At 43.3% G+C, this 17,898-nt stretch overlaps 2 protein-coding genes across 3 annotated transcripts; one reads left to right on the forward strand and one right to left on the reverse strand.

The window, feature by feature from the left end:
• Nucleotides 1-1,265: 1,265 nt before the first annotated feature.
• get3 (guided entry of tail-anchored proteins factor 3, ATPase) lies at nucleotides 1,266-11,663 on the reverse strand. The gene is made up of 7 exons (XM_088932067.1): nucleotides 11,491-11,663; nucleotides 8,675-8,822; nucleotides 8,189-8,337; nucleotides 7,051-7,201; nucleotides 5,924-6,031; nucleotides 4,761-4,958; nucleotides 1,266-3,530 (listed from the first exon to the last, which is right to left on the reverse strand). Exons 1-7 carry the CDS (start codon nucleotides 11,631-11,633, stop codon nucleotides 3,402-3,404), a joined length of 1,026 nt encoding a protein of 341 aa, XP_088788193.1. The 5' UTR covers nucleotides 11,634-11,663; the 3' UTR covers nucleotides 1,266-3,401.
• Nucleotides 11,664-12,962: 1,299 nt separating this feature from the next.
• trir (telomerase RNA component interacting RNase) lies at nucleotides 12,963-16,778 on the forward strand. 2 transcript variants are annotated; one of them, XM_088931913.1, is made up of 3 exons: nucleotides 12,963-13,804; nucleotides 14,389-14,466; nucleotides 15,338-16,778. In XM_088931913.1, exons 1-3 carry the CDS (start codon nucleotides 13,529-13,531, stop codon nucleotides 15,443-15,445), a joined length of 462 nt encoding a protein of 153 aa, XP_088788039.1. In that variant the 5' UTR covers nucleotides 12,963-13,528; the 3' UTR covers nucleotides 15,446-16,778. The 2 variants fall into 2 exon arrangements, with proteins under 2 accessions (XP_088788039.1, XP_088788040.1); XM_088931914.1 differs by lacking the exon at nucleotides 14,389-14,466.
• Nucleotides 16,779-17,898: the final 1,120 nt, after the last annotated feature.

Raw genomic sequence — 17,898 nt, forward strand, 5'->3', positions numbered from 1 at the left:
TACATCTTGATACTTATAGTCACTTGAAATCACTGGGTTGAACACAGATTTACGTTATTGTTCTAATAAGAACAAATGTAATTATGCACTCTGCTAAAACAATGAGCACATTTATGCACGGAAAAATAAAAGGTCCTTCTGAAAAATAAATGTAAATGAGATTGCATGAGTGGACATCAAACAGTTTTAAGTGTTGTTTTAATACCTTTGAAAGGCACTGTCTGCTTTCCTACACATTACCAGGCTGTCAGGGAAAGCAGATCAGTGCCTGGAGCGAGGCATACATTCCTGCATTTCATCCAGCAGACTTTAGCTTCTCACGACTTTGAGTCGTGAAATAAAAGGCATGATTCACCCACAACTACAAAAGACTGAACTGGCTGTAAAAACCGAGCTTTTATGCCTGGTTCGTCTTGACAGGTCTCTGTTGATGGCGATTTCGATCTTGTGCATTAAGTGTGGGGGGAAAACATGCCAGTGGAGAAGATCTGCTGCTGAGGCTCTTAATGAACCTGTGCAGGTAGAAGACACTGATGTCAAAGTGACATCAATAACAGATGTCACTTTGGAGAAAGGAGAAAATTAGTCAGCTTTGTCCATGGTAAAATCACGACTAAAAAATATATCTACTGTTTCAGATGTCCTTTCAAGAACAAAACTTCAGTTGTAGAGATATGCTGAAATTGGCTGATCCAAATTACGTTAATCAATAGACGCTGTTGTTCAGTTGGAGGTGTATCTGATGGGAATGGTGATTTTAAATTTTGTGGTCCTCTACATCTAAGCTGGTTTCTTTAATTTAGTATTGCTTAGAAGGTTCTGTTACAAAGGCAGAATAGAGAGACACATTCCTCTGATAAAACAAAAGGTACATGCAAGGCAACAGAGATGTGGCCACAATAAAAAGAGAACCATTAGCCACAGAACTATGCCTTTAAGGAACCAAAGGCCCTATTTTCATACTGTCATTCCTGGAGATTGTGTAAAAATTGTGCTTCTTGTAGTTTCTTTAGTCGGAAGTGAGATCTTTTGAATTCCCGAGCTATGTGCGGCTCTTTTGTGCAGGTCCTGGGTGTGATGGACAAATATTTTAGGTTTCAGGCTACACTGCAGCATGTATGAGAAAAAATGGACTATTTAAGTTGTTTATTTCAAACTCTTAAAGACAATCTGGAATCTTTTGTAATTAAAAGCGCTGTATAACTGTAAAGAATTGATCATCAATTATGAAAATGCAATGAAATTAAGCACTTCAGAGACACTAGTGGGGAAATAATTTTAGTTTTCTCCTGCAACACCACTGGCAAAAAGAAAATCAAGACTAAAATCAACTAGTTTTGTGCTTGCCTTTGAGCAGGTTAGTGTCTTAATTATTGTTAACAGTTAAGATTTTTTTCTTAAAGGAGAACTGCAAAGCTGTTTTTACATTTCAGGGTTATAATGAGTACATTTCAAACCACAATGAAACTACCAAGTACCCAGTAATGTGTACAACCTCCAATTCACATCACAAAAACAAAGTTTCAATGTTTGTGCAGAGCCATGTTGCCGTCATTGTCCGTGATTCAGAATGAGGCAACAAGATTTCCGGTGATACAAAAGCATCTCTATTACATTGTAAACATGCTTTAGACCAAGCGAATTCTGCTACTACATTAATAGTACATATTTTCATGAAACCAACACATACAAGGCAACATGTGTTCTAGATACTTTTAAGTATTACAAAAAAAATGCAACCTCCCAGCCAACTAAAACACACTCATAATAAATAACGTTGCTTACAGTGATTAGTGAGCAGAAAGGGCCGCTTTAACGTCAATTCAAGAGAACTCAACAGTGGCAAAACTAGCGGGTTCTCGTCTGCCTGCGATAACATAGCGACTGTATCTTCCAGAAAGTTCGCAATTTTACATTACACTTAGATTTCAAATTTGTAAAATTTTACAACAAAGTCGATTAATTTATTTTGTTACCCAGATTTAATAATCAGTCTCAGAAACTGGGACTGCAGCTTTCAACTATGAACTTGAGGTTTTAAACTTTGCAGTACAAAAGAAAGACCAACGCAAAAGCCCACCTCTACAGCCATCAATGTAGAACGCCTGTTAAACACAGGCAAACAATTCCTTGATTACGCCACAGAGGTATTAGAAAATAATGGCCCCCTTTTTAGTGACATTTCCCAGGAGAACATTGCTGGAGCAGCTCTTCCTCGTGTGGGAAAGACTAACAGGTTTCTTGGAAATAAAGGAAGCAGAAAGAAAAATTAAGATTCAAAGGAAACAAATGGATCAAAAACCCAAGATGAAACTAATGCACTAACACAAGACAGGCATTGCAAAATGAAGACGTTGTCTACCCCAGTGCCCAAAAGCTAATGCCAGGGCCAAGCACTCTCTTCCAGAAGTAAGAGCAACAACCCTCCCAAAACCAGTCTCTAACGCCCCCAGAATGATAGTTTCAATTACTTGCAGCAAGTTAAGGAGTGCGCTAAACCACAGCAACAGAATAAAGTACAGTACTCACAAGGATTCTCAAGTATTCCATTCATAAGAATCGCACACAGGGCTTAAAAGACCAGCAACCCCTTTTCGCTGAGTAATCATTTAGCACAGACACAAGCACAAACCGTAACCACAGAAATTCCATTCAGCTTCACCACCTTCCTTGAAAAAGCCAAGTTCAGGGAAACGTCCTACATAAAAGATGGCTTTCCTTACTCAGCCTGGGGTGTGTCAAAGCAACAACTGCCAAAAGAGGAGGTCACGAAAGACCGCCTCTGATCTTAGCATGGTGTGAACTATACAGAATTCCAAAGCATGTTACATGTACAAAGAATCAGCTGTTGCATTTAATCAAAGATTCCACCCTTTGTAATACATAGAAAAAATGCTGCCTGAAAATGTTGCTAAACCTCAAATGGGGAGAATGTTTTCTAAGAGTTTCTGTGCATGCTGTTCTATTTTGAAATGGTATTTTTGATAAACCCGTGTCAGAGTAACTGGAGTTGGTAAGTTAAGACTGTTGCTGAGGAACTACACACCTGCCAGAGAAATCTTTTGGTAATCCAGGCACACCCAGTCAAAGTGAACTTTTTAAACCGATTTATTCATCAACAACGGCAACTATGCACCCTGCTAGTGTTATGGGCCTGTCAGAGTCCTGTAAATAGTGAGAGGGGGCAACTCTGAGTGGCTCCCAGGAGCCTCGCCGGCCGAAGAGCTGCTTGAGGAGCGAGACAGAGACGAGAGACCACCGGGGTGGGCGGAGAGGGGGGCATGCCGTCTCCCTGCACTGGAGCCGGAAGGAGACCTGGCCCCCGGTGCCCCCATTGGTCAGTGGTTGCGGTGTGGCCGTGCGGAAGGGGGGTTGCTGGGGGGGAGCAGGAGGCGGGCGTGTCACTTGGTGGGAGGGGTGTAAGGCTCCAGGAGCTGCTTAGAAAACGTGTTGACCTTGTCGGCACCCCGCACCTCATGTGGCAGCAGGGGCAGCTTCACGATATGAAAATCTTCGTACAGGTCCTCCATCTGAAACACACAGGGAAACCCGCTCTGAAGAGAACAAAAGAGGAACAGCCTTCTTGGGCTCCTATCCTACCTGCCCACCTAGCTTGCTTGGCTCTGCACAGCTCAGATTGATCTTGGCTATCTGCGCCTTGAAAGAAGCAAAGCCGTCAAAGGTTTCAGACACATGGCTGCGATGCTTCTTCCAGACTCTCACAACCTTTGGTGAAAAGAAAAGCCTCCTTTCCTTGGATTTAAAAGCACCTCCTGCCATTTCCTCTTGCTCTCCGAAAGACACTCGGGCATCTCTTGACTTCTGCAGTTCAGCTTCTACGCTCCACCTCTTCAAGCCACGAACACAAAAGATCGAAATTTAAGTCGACACCTTGATCCCTGCGAGGATACAACATTAGAATCCCCCTGCTGAAAGCTTATTTACAAGAATCCAGAGACTTCCTGCTTTGGCCTAACATACTCCTGCTTCCTCTAAGATCTAAGACATAGATAGGGTTCGAAGCAGACGATGGCATGTCCATGCAGTTCCTTCTGAAAGCTTTCTTTTTAGTGTGCTCCGGCAACACACCAAGCCGACCTACTCAGCTTGCACCTCCACTTCTGTTCCTATCCACTTTATTGCAGCGATTGCTAAAACCAGTTCCATCCTGCTGATTATTATTTAAGGATCTTTTGCAAAATTCTAGAACGAAGCTAAAGTGAAGGGCTGCAGCCCTGATGCACAGAAAAGAAACATGTTAAAAACTTCCAATTCAAGACAAGACTTATTCCTTTCTGTATTTTTCAATCTAGGCCCTGTTTATTGGGACTAATCAATACTAGCAGGAAAGCTAGGTAGGGACTGGATAATTACTTTGCTCCTTTTATAAGCGTTCGTTACAACATCACAACAGCTGGAGGGAAAGTCATACAGGGCCATGGGTCAAGTGCTGTACATTTAAAGATAAAGGCAGCATCATATCCTGTGATAGGATAAGCACCTTCATCTATATTTCTGTCATCTGCTGTATTAAATGAGTGTATTTGGTAGCCAGGGCAAGCATATACTGTACATTATATCACTGTTCCATATTTGATGGTATAGTCACACACTGATTCTCTGTGTACTCCAGGCTGGAGATAGTACAAAATAAATTGTGACGCATACATAAACAACTCAGCTGCGATCTGAAATGCTAAACACTAAAAAAAAAGATCCAGGCTCCTGATTTCGAGGTGATCGTGGGGTGGACGAGTTACCTGGTCGAGGTACTTGGACTGGATCTTGTGGCGAGCCTCGCACATCTTGCAGGGCCTCTCCGCATCGGGGAACACCAGCTGGTTGACGATGATGTTGTGGGTGTCGATCTTGCACTTGGCCAGCTCCTGGATGAGCCGCTCAGTCTCGTAGAGCGAGAGGAACTCGGCGATGCACACGCAGATGAACGTGGTCTGTTCCTGGGAGGGGTTCCCCGAGAAAGCGCTCATGAGTCAGGCCAACAGGTTCGCATTAACAGCCCAGGGGATACTAAAACAAACTATTTCTTAAAATAAAGCACTTTGCTCTTTAGTTTAACAAACCAGTCTGTACGTTGCAACTAAACGTTATTTTTATTTCCGGCACCAGCTGCACAGATACCCTTTAGAGACAGGCCAAACAAAATACGACATTTGCAGAGTTTGGAATATTTTACTCTTTCTTGTGAAAAGATGCAGAAAAGAACTCCCCGTTTATTCATGCAGTGTTAAGGTAAGGGATGGGATGTAAGCCAATTAACAACACAAAGCAATATCTTCATGCCTGTACATCAATGTGCCGTATTTAAACCACTTATGGGTTCAGCTGGTGGGGGGGAGCATCTGACCTAGTGCAGTTAATATTTTAAATACACAACCAATCTGGAGTTTCTGGTTTTATAAACCTCAGCTTTCAAGCAAGGCGCTCCTGTAGCCACTTAAAAGCCTGTAGAAGGTCTGTAGACACTCTCCTCCAATATGTCCACCCATCTGTTGTCTTACAAGAATAACTTTCCTGTAAGGCGGAAAGTCTGTGCCAAAGGCAGGGGTGGCACTGCTGCCACTGGCATAGCTCCAGACCTGGCAGGTGATTGGGAAGGGTCAGGAGCTGCTGTTGTCTTGAATACTGAGAGCTCTGGCTGACTGAACACTCCCAACCCAACTCCAGCAGTGCTCTGCCTATTGTGCACCGCCACTTGGATGGATATCCATTTCACTGCCTTAAGCTGAAAGGACTTTTATCTTCCTTTAATACTGAGTGTTAGTACCCTGTTAGTACTATACAGATGCTGATCGGCCATGCGGTGCAGCAGGAGCAAAGGTTAAAAAAAAACAATCACCTTGGATTTTGTGAACAGAACAAGGCAGACCTCACTGCGCCCCCTGCTGGTCAGCACCCCACTTACCGGGTCCTTGAACTGCTCGCTGACCGAGCGGATCACCGGAAGGGTCTCCTCCAGCTTGGAGGCCAGCTGATCCGCGTTCATGTCACCCAGGCCCAGCATGTTGCACATCTGGAGCCAAAACAAAAAGAAGCAAAAAATCAACAGAGTACTCTCTCTTACCCACTTCAACCCCCCCCCCCTCCAATTTAATGCTCCTACTTAACAATCACTTAATATCCTCTGACCGACTCCTTTCCTTTTCCACCCTGACCAGACTGGCCTTTCCAAAAAACGTTTCCTCATTAACTGCTTTATACTTCATTAACACAAAGCTACACTTAAATCCATCTTGTGATCTCAAGCATGCTTAGAGCACGGTTTCGAGGCCAGTCTAAGCTCCCCTGCATTGTTTTGGGTGTGTGGGGAAGGGAGACAACCAGAATAGTGAGAGGAAGTCCACTGTCATGGAGGAAGAACATGCAGACTCCACACAGAAAGACATGTGCCCCAGATGAGAACCAAACCTAGTACCCTGTAGCCGTGTTTCTACACGGTTAATAGTCACGCCACTATGCTGTCCATCAACACTGTAGGCAGTATACTCGGACAATGACCTGGCCCTAATTTCTAGTAAACAGATGGATGGGTTATCAGACCATGAGTTGCAGCTGCAGATTTTCTGACTCTTTACAAAATCTTTGAGGGTAAACCTGCTGGTCAATGAAGGGGAAGGAACAAAATACAAAATGCAATTCCCAGTAACACAAGAATATAAGAACATAAGACTGGTTACAAATGAATGAAAGTCATCCAGCCAACTTGCTTCACTGTAGTTAGTAGTTAATTGATCCAAGGATCTCATCCGGCTTTTTCTTGAAAGAAACCTTCAACAGTGCGCCAGGGTATCTCATTCCACATTCCCACCACCATGCCCTGGATAAAGGCAAGCCTCCTGTATTTGGATTTCCACTTGTGCGCCTTGGTTCCTGTTTCTTGATATACAATCTCTGCAAGCTTACTTATGAGCTGCCGTGGATAAACCCCCCAGAACTGTCAGAGATTGTCCGACAGTTCCTGGGGATCGTTTTCCTTCCCAGGATACTCAAAGCAACCGATGAACGTTTCTTGTGAGTGAGAGGCTGCCTCACCTGCGATATGAAGGGACTGATCTGGTTCTTGATCTGCATCAATCTGCCCAGCCCTCGCTCTACGATGGTGGGGAAGTTGAGCAAGCGCAGGGTGTGTCCTGTAGGGGCAGTGTCGAACACGACCACAGAGAAGTTCATGCCCTTCACTAGCCTGGAAGGAACAGAGAGTGCAGGGGGGGGGATATCACTGGCAGGGCAGTAAATCCCAACTAGAGCAATGGAGCAAAACGGCAGGAAATGGTTAGTAGCAGCATTTCAAGCAATTTCTGTTTATGTTCCTCAAGGGTTAATAAATGAGCATTTAGCAAAGAGGACGAGATAATTAAACATCTAATGTTTAGCAAAACCGCCACAGTGCCGCCTCTACTTCATTGGGGGGCAAACTGGAAAAACGACTGAATCCTCTAGAAAGTCCCTGACCTTGAGAAATGGAAAATAAATGTTGTACAGAGTAACTTAATTGTTTCTAGCTATGCTTTGGGCATTGTTTACTTTTGGTGCACAATAACAGCACACTTGCCTTTATTTCACTTGACATGCATTGCAGCTCATCAACATTTCCTGCTCAAGGTTTAGGTTCACTTTAGGTTCCAGGAATTTTTATTTCTGGATGGGAAAAAGGAAGCTACTTTGAACTGGGGAAACAAAATATTTACAGTAGGGACATCTCGGGGTCAGTGCAGCTCAGGTATGAGTGGCATATGACTAAGAGCTGATCAAAAGCAGGTCAGAGGTGCAGAACAGCCGCCACCGAGAGACATCTGGAAATTTCAGACAATGCAAATCTGTAGCCCGAGAAGATGCTTTTGCAGCAAGATCTGTTAACTAAGCCTCTGATGCAGATAAAGCACAAATGATTACTTCATTACTTGTTTCTTCCACACTAGTTGTTGTTCCATCTTTTTCCTTAATACCGAAGTGATCTTCACAACCTGGGTCAGTTAAGCCATGCAGCAACACTTCTGTAGTTAAGAGACTGGAAAGTCACAGATCTACAGTGGCATGGACTACAGACGAACAAACGTTGAGGGCCTGGGCAATGCACCAGAGCAGGGGTCACTAGCGTTCTCAAGCCTAAGCTGTCTGCTCCGGTCACTGCTGGAGCAGCCTGCGAAGGCGCCCGCCCCAGGGGTCTGACCTCATGACCTCTGCGTAGCTCATGGCCTCGTCGATGCCCGGGAAGGCGCTCATGGCCTCCTGCATCATCTTCTTGCCCATGCTGAGCATGTTGTCTTCCTCAAAGAATTCATCGGGAAGCTCTGCCACACCCAGGCTGGGGTCGATCTCCTGCACACACACACACGGAGACCTTTAGCCACAACGTAGCGGACAAAGTGCTTTTATTTCTCATGCTCCCCATTGTCTTGAATACCAGGAGAGGACAAAAAGCACAAGATCATCCTTTTTTCTTTCACTTGGCAACAGCTGTGACTTTCCTGGAAAGAGCAAAGCAAACTTGCGCAACTGGAACTGTCAGAAAAAATATTTTTAATCAGAAAAAATTAATTCAAAGGGGAAAGAACATTTTTACAATTGTTATTAAATATACACATGCCCTCATGTCTTCCCCCCCCACACACACATCAACTAAAGACAACCTACAGTTGGGTATGGGGGTACTGACCATAGCAAAGAGGTTGTCATAGCCTTTGACTTTGGTGGGGACTTTGGAGAACTTCTGGTCGAAGGCGTCCGAGATGTTGTGTGCTGGATCTGTGGAGATGATGAGCACGCTCTCTCGTACCGATGCCAGCTGCACTGCCAGACTGCAGCTGCACCAAAGGGAGAGAAATATCAACACCTGCAGCTCCTTAAAACTCCGAGTAGCAACAATGGCTTCCTGCAGCAGAGAGGAATATTACGAACGGCCTCCTCTTTTGTAACCTTTACGCCCATCTAGGTCATTCACTTTTTTAATAGCTCATTGATCCGATTCAGACGAATTGAAAGGAGCCAGCATATTGGCTTCAATAACATGGCTGGGTAGCTTGTTCCACACTCCCACCACCCTCTGTGTAAAAATGCTCCTGTTCCGTTTTTCATGCATTTCCACTCAGTACCCACTTGTGCCTTCTTAGGGGTTCAAAGATTTAAAATCATCAGCATTTCTGCTTATTGTTTTATTTCAATTCCTAGAAGAGAAACCTGTAACCTATTAAGGAGAGCCACAGTACTGCAATTGTTGCAGCGCTTTTATATTTTCTAATGAACCAAAATCTCGAAGCTGAGATCAGCTGTACTAGTGAAGATTATAATGCATCCAATTAAACTGCTCAAAGCTGAGAGAGAATTAAATTGTGGACCCGAAGACACTGTGGCTCTCTAAGATCAGGCTCTGCAGACTTCAGCTCTTGAAGGATGTACTGCATCACTTGTCAATTGAACAGGCCAGAGTCCAAAGAACAGCTCATGGAAATAATTCCAGGTCTAACAAGAGCATCGCACACAAGGTGGTTAGAGGAAAAAGGAGATTACAGGGGGTCTTGACAAATATTGCAAATCCTTTTAAAGTCAGGTAAAGTCATTCCTGTACATTATAATGAAACGTGATGAAGAAAGTGCTTGTGTAAAAAAAAAAAAAAAGACACTTTACACAAAGAGTGGTGGGTGTCTGGGACATCCACATAGTTGAAGGGGAGTCCCTGGGATCGCTGGGATCCTTAAAGACAAACCTGGTTAAGATCCCAAAACCAACCTACAGCCACCAAACAAGCATGGTGGGCTGAAGGCCTCCTTTGTCACACCAGTGGTAACAGAAGCGGTTCCTGGTAACTTTACATATCTTTAGATATCATGTTGGGAAGCCCAGCTGCTTTACTTGAGCCACAGACTCAATCAGCAATGTGCTTCGAGACACAGGAAGGAAAGATTTTCTACAGTGTTTCAAATTCCTGTTTTTGCGTGATTAAGTAAAACCCATCACGGTGGTATTCCCACATGATGAATACAGCGTGTTTTCAAGACTTTGCGCTACTAAGGTTTTGGGTCAGCAACCGGAAGGTTAACTGCCTGCATGCTAGAAGCAAACACACTGTTCTGTTCTCTAGTTTTTCCAAGCAATCTGTGAACAAGGCCTCCTTTATACAAAGGAGAGGCAACTGATCAATCTCTCTTACGCATAAGCACAACGTTATTTAACCACTGTTAAATGGTTAAATCAATTTAATTTCTGCAGAAGTTGAAAGGAACTCCTTAAAAACATGTGTGTGAAGTGATCAACGAGGCAGAAGAATGCTTAGTCCCACAGCTCAGAGCGTGAAACAGCACCTCATTACTTCTGATGCAGAAAACGTCTTCAGAAAAATCTGTCACCCAAAAAAGAACTTTTCTTGTTAAAGAACTTAATATATTACTTTCTTTTCAGATCAGCTGTGCACTCTCTACATTTGATATGTTGATATATCATAAGGCAAAATAGCCAAATCTCTGCATTACAGCACGTTTTAGTTCTATCTGATCATCTGTATCTTCTCTATGGCTGCCGCCTTTGACTTAACAAAACAGGACACCAAAACAATTGGGTAACACATTAGCTAGCAAAATGAACTCACTTTGAGTTCATTTCCTGGTCTCTTAGCAGTAGTGCTTACCCAACTTTAAGCAGATGTACTCACTGATGCTTCAGATTGCCCCCTTTTCTAAAATAAATGGAGGCTTGTGAAAACCTATTCTAGAATGAATACTGTATTAAAAACTTTGTGATTGGAGAGGTGTTTCATTGTCAATTGCTTCCTCACGGTTCGTACGCCTTCAGACAGAACAAGTCCCGGAATTGGAATTCTACTCTACTCTGCGCCCCGAATCCCTGTACCCCAAAATCATACAGTACCCTAGCAAGGTAACGCGTGTGCTGACCATGAAATCATCTGTGCAGCTAATTGCTGTCATTACGTACAGCCAATAAAATATCTTTGTTTTATAATAAAACGAACCCCACAGATCCTGGACAGATTACATTTATCTGTATTTCGTGTTTTTTTTGTTAGAAAAATACTAATTCATAGACTTGCACTTACTAAATAACAACAAGACTACTTCATGTCAAGTCAGTGGAATTGGGTTAATTGATTTTAAATAACTTGACCGAACATTTTCGAGCGGTTTCGATCTTTCCAATCATTTGCAGCCGAGAAAAAACGGACCAGGATAGCTAAGGTGCTTCATTCACGGCGGTGCAAAACTGACAGTTGTAAATCACACATCCAGGTCGCCCTGACAGCGACGACACAATCAAGGCGCTGCAGTTCAATTTAACAGGTGCTTTAGGGATGAAACTCTGCTCTCGTCGGTTTGCGTTTCCAGTTACACCTTCACATGTGAACGTTACCGGTAAAAGAAGGAAGGAAAAAAAAAAACTACAGTATCGTGGTAACAGTACGGAACACAGCAAGACGGCGCAGGCGGATTGGATTTTGAATGGACTCGGCCGTTTTGACGTACCTGCAAGTTGTTTTGCCTACGCCGCCTTTGCCTCCAACAAATATCCATTTCAGCGACTTCTGCTCGATAATGTTTTTCAGCGTCGGTTCCAGCGGTTCCACATCAGGTGCATCTTCAAATTCCTCTTCCATTGCCGCTGCCATCTTGAAACCGGGTCAGTCAGGGTACTGGCGCCTACCAAATATTATAGTAGGTAGGGGTGGGTGGGTGGACGGACGATCAGGAAGAAACTATGGGCGCCATTTTGGCTCATCGGCAAAGCCCCGATTAGTTAGGCGACTAATCACAGATTCTCTGGTAGCGGAGCCAACATGGAGGCCAAATGTCTACGTCGTGTTTCCTTTTGTGCGTCACGGTATATACCACTTTTCAATAGAAAGGGTGAAGATAGGGTGGGAATATTCCAGAAATCATTATGAATATACTGTATATTTTATAATTAAATATTAGTAAGTATAGATCACAATTAACAGCGAGATAGAAACAAGATAAAAAAAGAAAATTATATAAAAACTGAAAAAGGAGAGATGTCTTTACACAAAGGGTACTGAGAGTGAAAAATAACACTTTCGAGCCCTGTTGTAGAAGCTGATGCTACTCAGATCAATTGACAACTAGCAACCAACCGAACCTAATGGACAGAATGGATGACTGTGGTTTTTGACCTTAGGAACACAACGAATGCGTCCCCCGATAGTAAACAGGTGGCCATTTTGTTCCTGGAATAATATAGGCACTAGTGTACATCTGCTATGGATTTATAACACAGTCGGACCTCTGCTGATTTAGATATTACACCCAGTTTCCGTGTTAAACCTGAGGAAAATGTTTACGAATAGAGCTCTTCTGTACATTTCTTTTTGGATTTCTTACATGAAGAGACATGCATTATCCTCCCCCCCCCCATCTCTGTTAATAAACTAAACGTAAACACAGAATTTATCAGGTGAAAGTTCAACCGATGATACCTCAACATAAAGAGCATTTTATTGGAAGAAATTAATTTCCGTTTTATAAACATCGTATTTACAACCAGAACCAAAAGTAATACTGCTAGCATTTTTTCATTCATTGGTTGTTTTATTTTTTTTTCAACACAGTAAGATAACATCACATTTACTCGGAGAATTCACGAGGTCACCAAATAATAACACATTAATTTTGGTTTTGCGACATAGTGTTAATTCCAGTGCTCTTTAATTATTGGTCCATTTCCTTTCAATTCACGGCCATCCATGGTAACGATCCTGATTTGTACGATCCAATTGGCCCTCTCGTTAAGTGTCGCAAAGTGAATAGTCGGGGTCCTCGGTTTGAAGCAAACAGAACGAAACAGAAAAGGGGTGTTGGGGGTCTCCATTTTGGCTCAAGTTGCTGCATTCATTATTACGGTCAGGCAACTCCAGTGCCTGAACCACAATGGCGCCAGTTTCTCTATGAACTTTGTAAAACCAGAGCAACGCTGTGCTTGAAGGGACGTATTGGAAATCCAAGATGGCCGACGGCAAGAGAAAGAAGAAAAACTTCTAGAAAAAAAAAACAAAATTGGCGAAGACCATAATTTTCCTGAGGAAAAATACAGAGAAAATCAACGTTTACACGAGTATTTAGCAGATACTCTGGACTGTGATCGGTTTTATCGACTAGTTACATTAACGTTTAGTGGATGTTTTTGGTTTGGTTTCTGCGGGTTCTCTCAGTAAATACATAGTGGGCACCGACAACCGATGTATGTTTTAAACCGTAGGCGGTAAACAGCGATTAAAAGGTGTGTTATTACGTTCGTGACGATAATTACCACCGTGATAACGCAGAGATTTCGATCGTTGCGTAGCTAAAGATACGTCTGCTAACAAAAAAACATCAGATTTAGTCGGAGATTGAGCCTGTAGTGTCGGGTGTGTTTTAAAGTGATACGGAAAAAAACCACGAAACGGTATTTGTCTCAATACCGATAAAAGCCGACCTCTGGAGAGAAAACTAATCAGGGGGAAGGGGGATTAAAAGGAGGAAAACCTTTATTAAAAGAGCGACAAAAATGGACCCACAGCGCAGCTCGAGTTGTAAAACTACCCAACACAGTTGCGGGAGCGACTCCAGCACCAACAGCCCCGGCTCTCCATCCAGCCCTAATGTCGGGGCGGCGACGGGATCCAACGTCTTCGCCAACGACGGCAGCTTTTTAGAAATGTTTAAGAAGAAGATGGAGGAAGAGAAACGGAAGACTGAAACCCAGCAGGGACAGGGCGACAGGGGAACGACGCAGGAGGGACAGCGGACACAGGAAAAGAAGCCATTTAGCGTGACGAGCATTGTAAGGGGTTTGGTAGTTTAACAAACAAGCGAATGTATTGTTGATTTCGGCGTGGACAGTTTTCTAAATTAAACGTATATATGGTGGTCTTGGCTGCAACATTGTTTTCCCGAACTACATTGGTTTTAAGTTATTCCAGAAACGAAACCCATACGTGCATATTAAGTGCAACCCCCAAGAGCTTTTTATTGGCCTGTCTTGTGAGGTTACCTGCTTTTTAAAACGCTACAGTGCTGCTCAATACGTCATTGTCCAGGAGTGTTTTTTTTTCTTTTTGGATAAAAACAGAAAAGAACGTGATGCTCTTTTCCAATCGGGGTTAAGCCAACAGGACAGGTCGACCATGTGTTCACGTTAACCCTTTCCCTCCCTTCTCTCTCTGTCTCTTGTGTCTCAGCGTTTATGTTAGGGACGAAAAGGCCCTGTAAGCTATACCACAGCTTGAGGGGGGTCTCGGTGGCCTGGCAGGTGTGGTTTGATGAGATCTAACTGTAGGCTCCTTGTTCCGTTATGTAGTGGCCATCATTGCCAAAGGTCCTGAAAGGGGCTCGTGTAACGGTTGCAGTCTTCTGTCCTTAACCCAGGTGGGCAAACGGCGAGGTGGAGCCAAGCTAGCCCTCAAGACTGGAATGGTAGCCAAGAAGCAAAAGCAAGACACTGACGTAAGTGTCGGGGGGGGAGGCGGTGGTTTGTGGTCTTTACTGTTTTGTTTTTCAGTGAAAAACTGAAAGGATTAGATTATTAGGATTTTAACTTGGGCTGAGAAGCTTGTGGCTTCAAATTCTGGTTTGGTGGTGGGGGGAGTACCTGGGAGTGAGGTGCTTCACTCCTGTCACTCCTGTTTAAAAGGGTACCCAGTGCACGTCGCTTTGGGCAAGAGTGGTGCCAAAATGTCTTCCAATAACAAGAGTCAGGTTTTGTAGGAATGTCATCCTTCTTGGGATTTTAGGATGCAGGTACTCTTGCAATAGATCTGCACCGATGGTGCGGACAGAAATTGAATTCCATGCGCTTTGTCTGCCCAACTGTGCTGATTGACTTGGTTAATGAGCATGAAGAGTAAGCACCTGCTGTTTGCCGATGTGGAAGGACTTCAGACTGAGCTGAAATGGCTCACTCTGCTGAGCAGAAAGGGGTGTTTCAGTGCTCCATGTTGTCATTATTATTAACTTCGTTAGACAGGTTTGCTGCATAACTTCGCTTCTGACTGGATGTACCATTTGAGAATCTTATCCAGTCACTCCTTGAGAGATTCCAGGAAAAGATCTTTAAGGATGTGGCTGGTTGTTTTGTTCCTCACACCTGTGACTCTTTAACTCGTTCCTTATTACGCCATAGACTGAGTCTGGTGATGTTCAACACAATTGTCTGCATTCTAAGTTCGTGCTAGAAGTGCTGTTGAAGAACTATATCAAGCTTGGCTTTTTATTTTTTTGCAGGTAGTGGGGAGGGTTAGTTCTTCCTTAATGGAAAATACTGTTGGGATCCGGTCGAGGTTAACTTTTATTTTTTCTCTTTTTTTCTTCCTTTCAGATTGATACAAGTAAAGGAGACGCATGGGCTAAATACATGGCAGAGGTCAAAAAATACAAAGCCCACCAGTGTGGCGACGATGACAAAACTAGGCCTCTTGTCAAATAAACTCTTGAGCCCCCCGTTCACCTGCCTCCGATCTCTGTTCAGGACAGCTCGATCAGCTAACCGTACGCTGTTGCTGGAGGAGAGGGGAAAAACAGATCAACTCCAGCAGCCCGGTGTTCTCCTAACACTGCCTACCATGTATGCATAGCATAAAAACCGAGTCTTTCCATACATTTCAGAAAAGGATCCCAAGGTCTTGGTGTAAGAATTGGAATTTTTTTCTTTTAAATGCAAAAACATCTTTGCTTACTTTGCGGGGGGAACTGATGTAGTTGAGTGTAGTATATGTTTTTTTTTTCTGTTTGTTATGGTACTTTGCTTAGCCACTGCATACCCCTTGTTTTGTGGGGAAGCTAGTCTTTGCCTCATAACATTACTGTATTTTGGTTTGCCCAGCCTGTTTCTTCTCCATAAAATTTAATGTAACTTGAACCCTTGTGGAGTAAAAACTGACGTTATACCACACACGCCGGCTCCAAGTGGTGCTTTGTGTCTCTGAAGTTGTGATGATTTAACAGATAAGCTTGGCTGAAGGGCTGTGGTTAGCATGCTGTCGCAGTGGTGTCTTGCGGTATGGGATTCAGGGTGCAGACAGCAGACGGAAAAGCTAATGACAGACTTTATGTGCATCATCTTGAGCTTTCAAGAAAATGCCTGCCTGGGTGTCGTCAATGCATTCAAAAAACAATTAACTTTGTCAGTTTAAATAAATAGGAAGTGGGTCTCTTGATTAGTGATGGAATTAAGAAAAAAGGCACATTTTCTCTGTTTCCAGTTCAAAATATAATGAGATTAGCCAATCTGAACTTTCTGTAAGTGTTCACTCTTAAGCATTGACCTTTTTTTTTTTTGCTCGGTTCAGTTTTATAATGCATCCTAATTTTTTGGCAGTGACCAGGGGGGAGCAGCAGTTAAGGCTCCTACACCCATTACTCCAGAGTGCTGGGGGGTCAGGGCCTATGCTGATGGCTTTAGTCACTCTTATCTGTAGAAACACAAGGAGCATAATTTCCTGGGTATTGACAAGTATCCCTACCCAGAATCCTCTTCTGCCGCCCTCTTGTTCAGAGGGGTGTTGCCGTGTGAGAAAGATACAGAGTGCTGTGTGTAAGGTTCAGTCCCCCTTCAGGTGTTTCACACAGACAACACCCCCTGCACACAGTGACAAATTCACATGCCCACTGTGTGCGCTCCACTTTGCTCCAGTGATTTTAACTATAATGGTGTAGCATTGTTATTTTTCATTGGCCTACATCTTTTTTTTTACATTTGTGATGGCTTGTATCCACATGAAATGGAAAACAAAATAAAATTCAGTATTTGGATTTACGGTTATTTTGTACTCCTGCTTTTCCTTGGTCTGGCTGTATGATAGGGAATAAGTTATGTCAAGTCCATGATGTTAAGTGGCTGTTGAAATATGCTTCTGTCTCTTGCGGTAACAATTATAAATGTATTTTTCCCCTTGTTCTTTTCACTGAGTCAGTATTAGGTTTTCAATACAAGGCCACAAGGGCTTAGTTACAGACCTGAACCCTGACATTATTAGTGATTAAACCTCATTGTTATTAAATGTGGAAATTTTCCTTTTGTTACTTCCATAACTAGAAACTCTTCTTCAGCTGATGACCTCAGAAAGGTTGCAATTAAGCAATTAGCTTCATAAATGTAAAGTTCAGCTCAGAAAATAATTAGTTTAATTAGGTGTTTGACCATGTATTTATGCAATACAAGATAATACATTTAAGTGTACTAGTGTGATCTTAACCAAGCATACCAGACTTGAGGTAGAGTATTTTCAGAATATTCTGCAACTTTAAGATGAAAACTTTGGGGCCAGCAGGTGTCGCTCACCCTGCGGTCCATGTGGGTCCTAATGCCCCAGTATAGTGACGGGGACACTATACTGTAAACAGGTGCCGTTCTTCGGATGAGACGTAAAACCGAGGTCCTGACTCTCTGTGGTCATTAAAAATCCTTGGGCGTTTCTCGAAAAGAGTAGGGGTGTAACCCCGGTGTCCTGGCCAAATTTCCCACTGGCCCTTACCAATCATGGCCTCCTGATAATCCCCATCTCTGAATTGGCTTCATCACTCTGTTCTCCTCCCCACTGATAGCTGGTGTGTGGTGAGTGTACTGGTGCACTATGGCTGCCGTCACATCATCCAGGTGGGGCTGCACACGGGTGGTGGTGGAGGGGAGTCCCCATTACCTGTAAAGCGCTTTGAATGGAGTGTCCAGAAAAGCGCTATATAAGTGTGAGCAATTATTATTAATTATAACTAAACTTTAAAACTGTATGTTATTAATCAAATTACATTAAGTGATTCATTTATCAATAATGTACAGGCTGATTTAGGGTGACCTTTAAGACTGGCTGGATTTTGGAGGTGCTAGACCACATACAGATGTAGACCAGATGTCAAGGAGATTTAGCTTTTCAGTAGCACATT

The sequence above is a fragment of the Atractosteus spatula genome, chromosome 14, assembly GCF_055471065.1.
Source record: "Atractosteus spatula isolate fAtrSpa1 chromosome 14, fAtrSpa1.hap1, whole genome shotgun sequence".
In the NCBI taxonomy this organism is placed as follows: Eukaryota; Metazoa; Chordata; class Actinopteri; order Semionotiformes; family Lepisosteidae; genus Atractosteus; species Atractosteus spatula.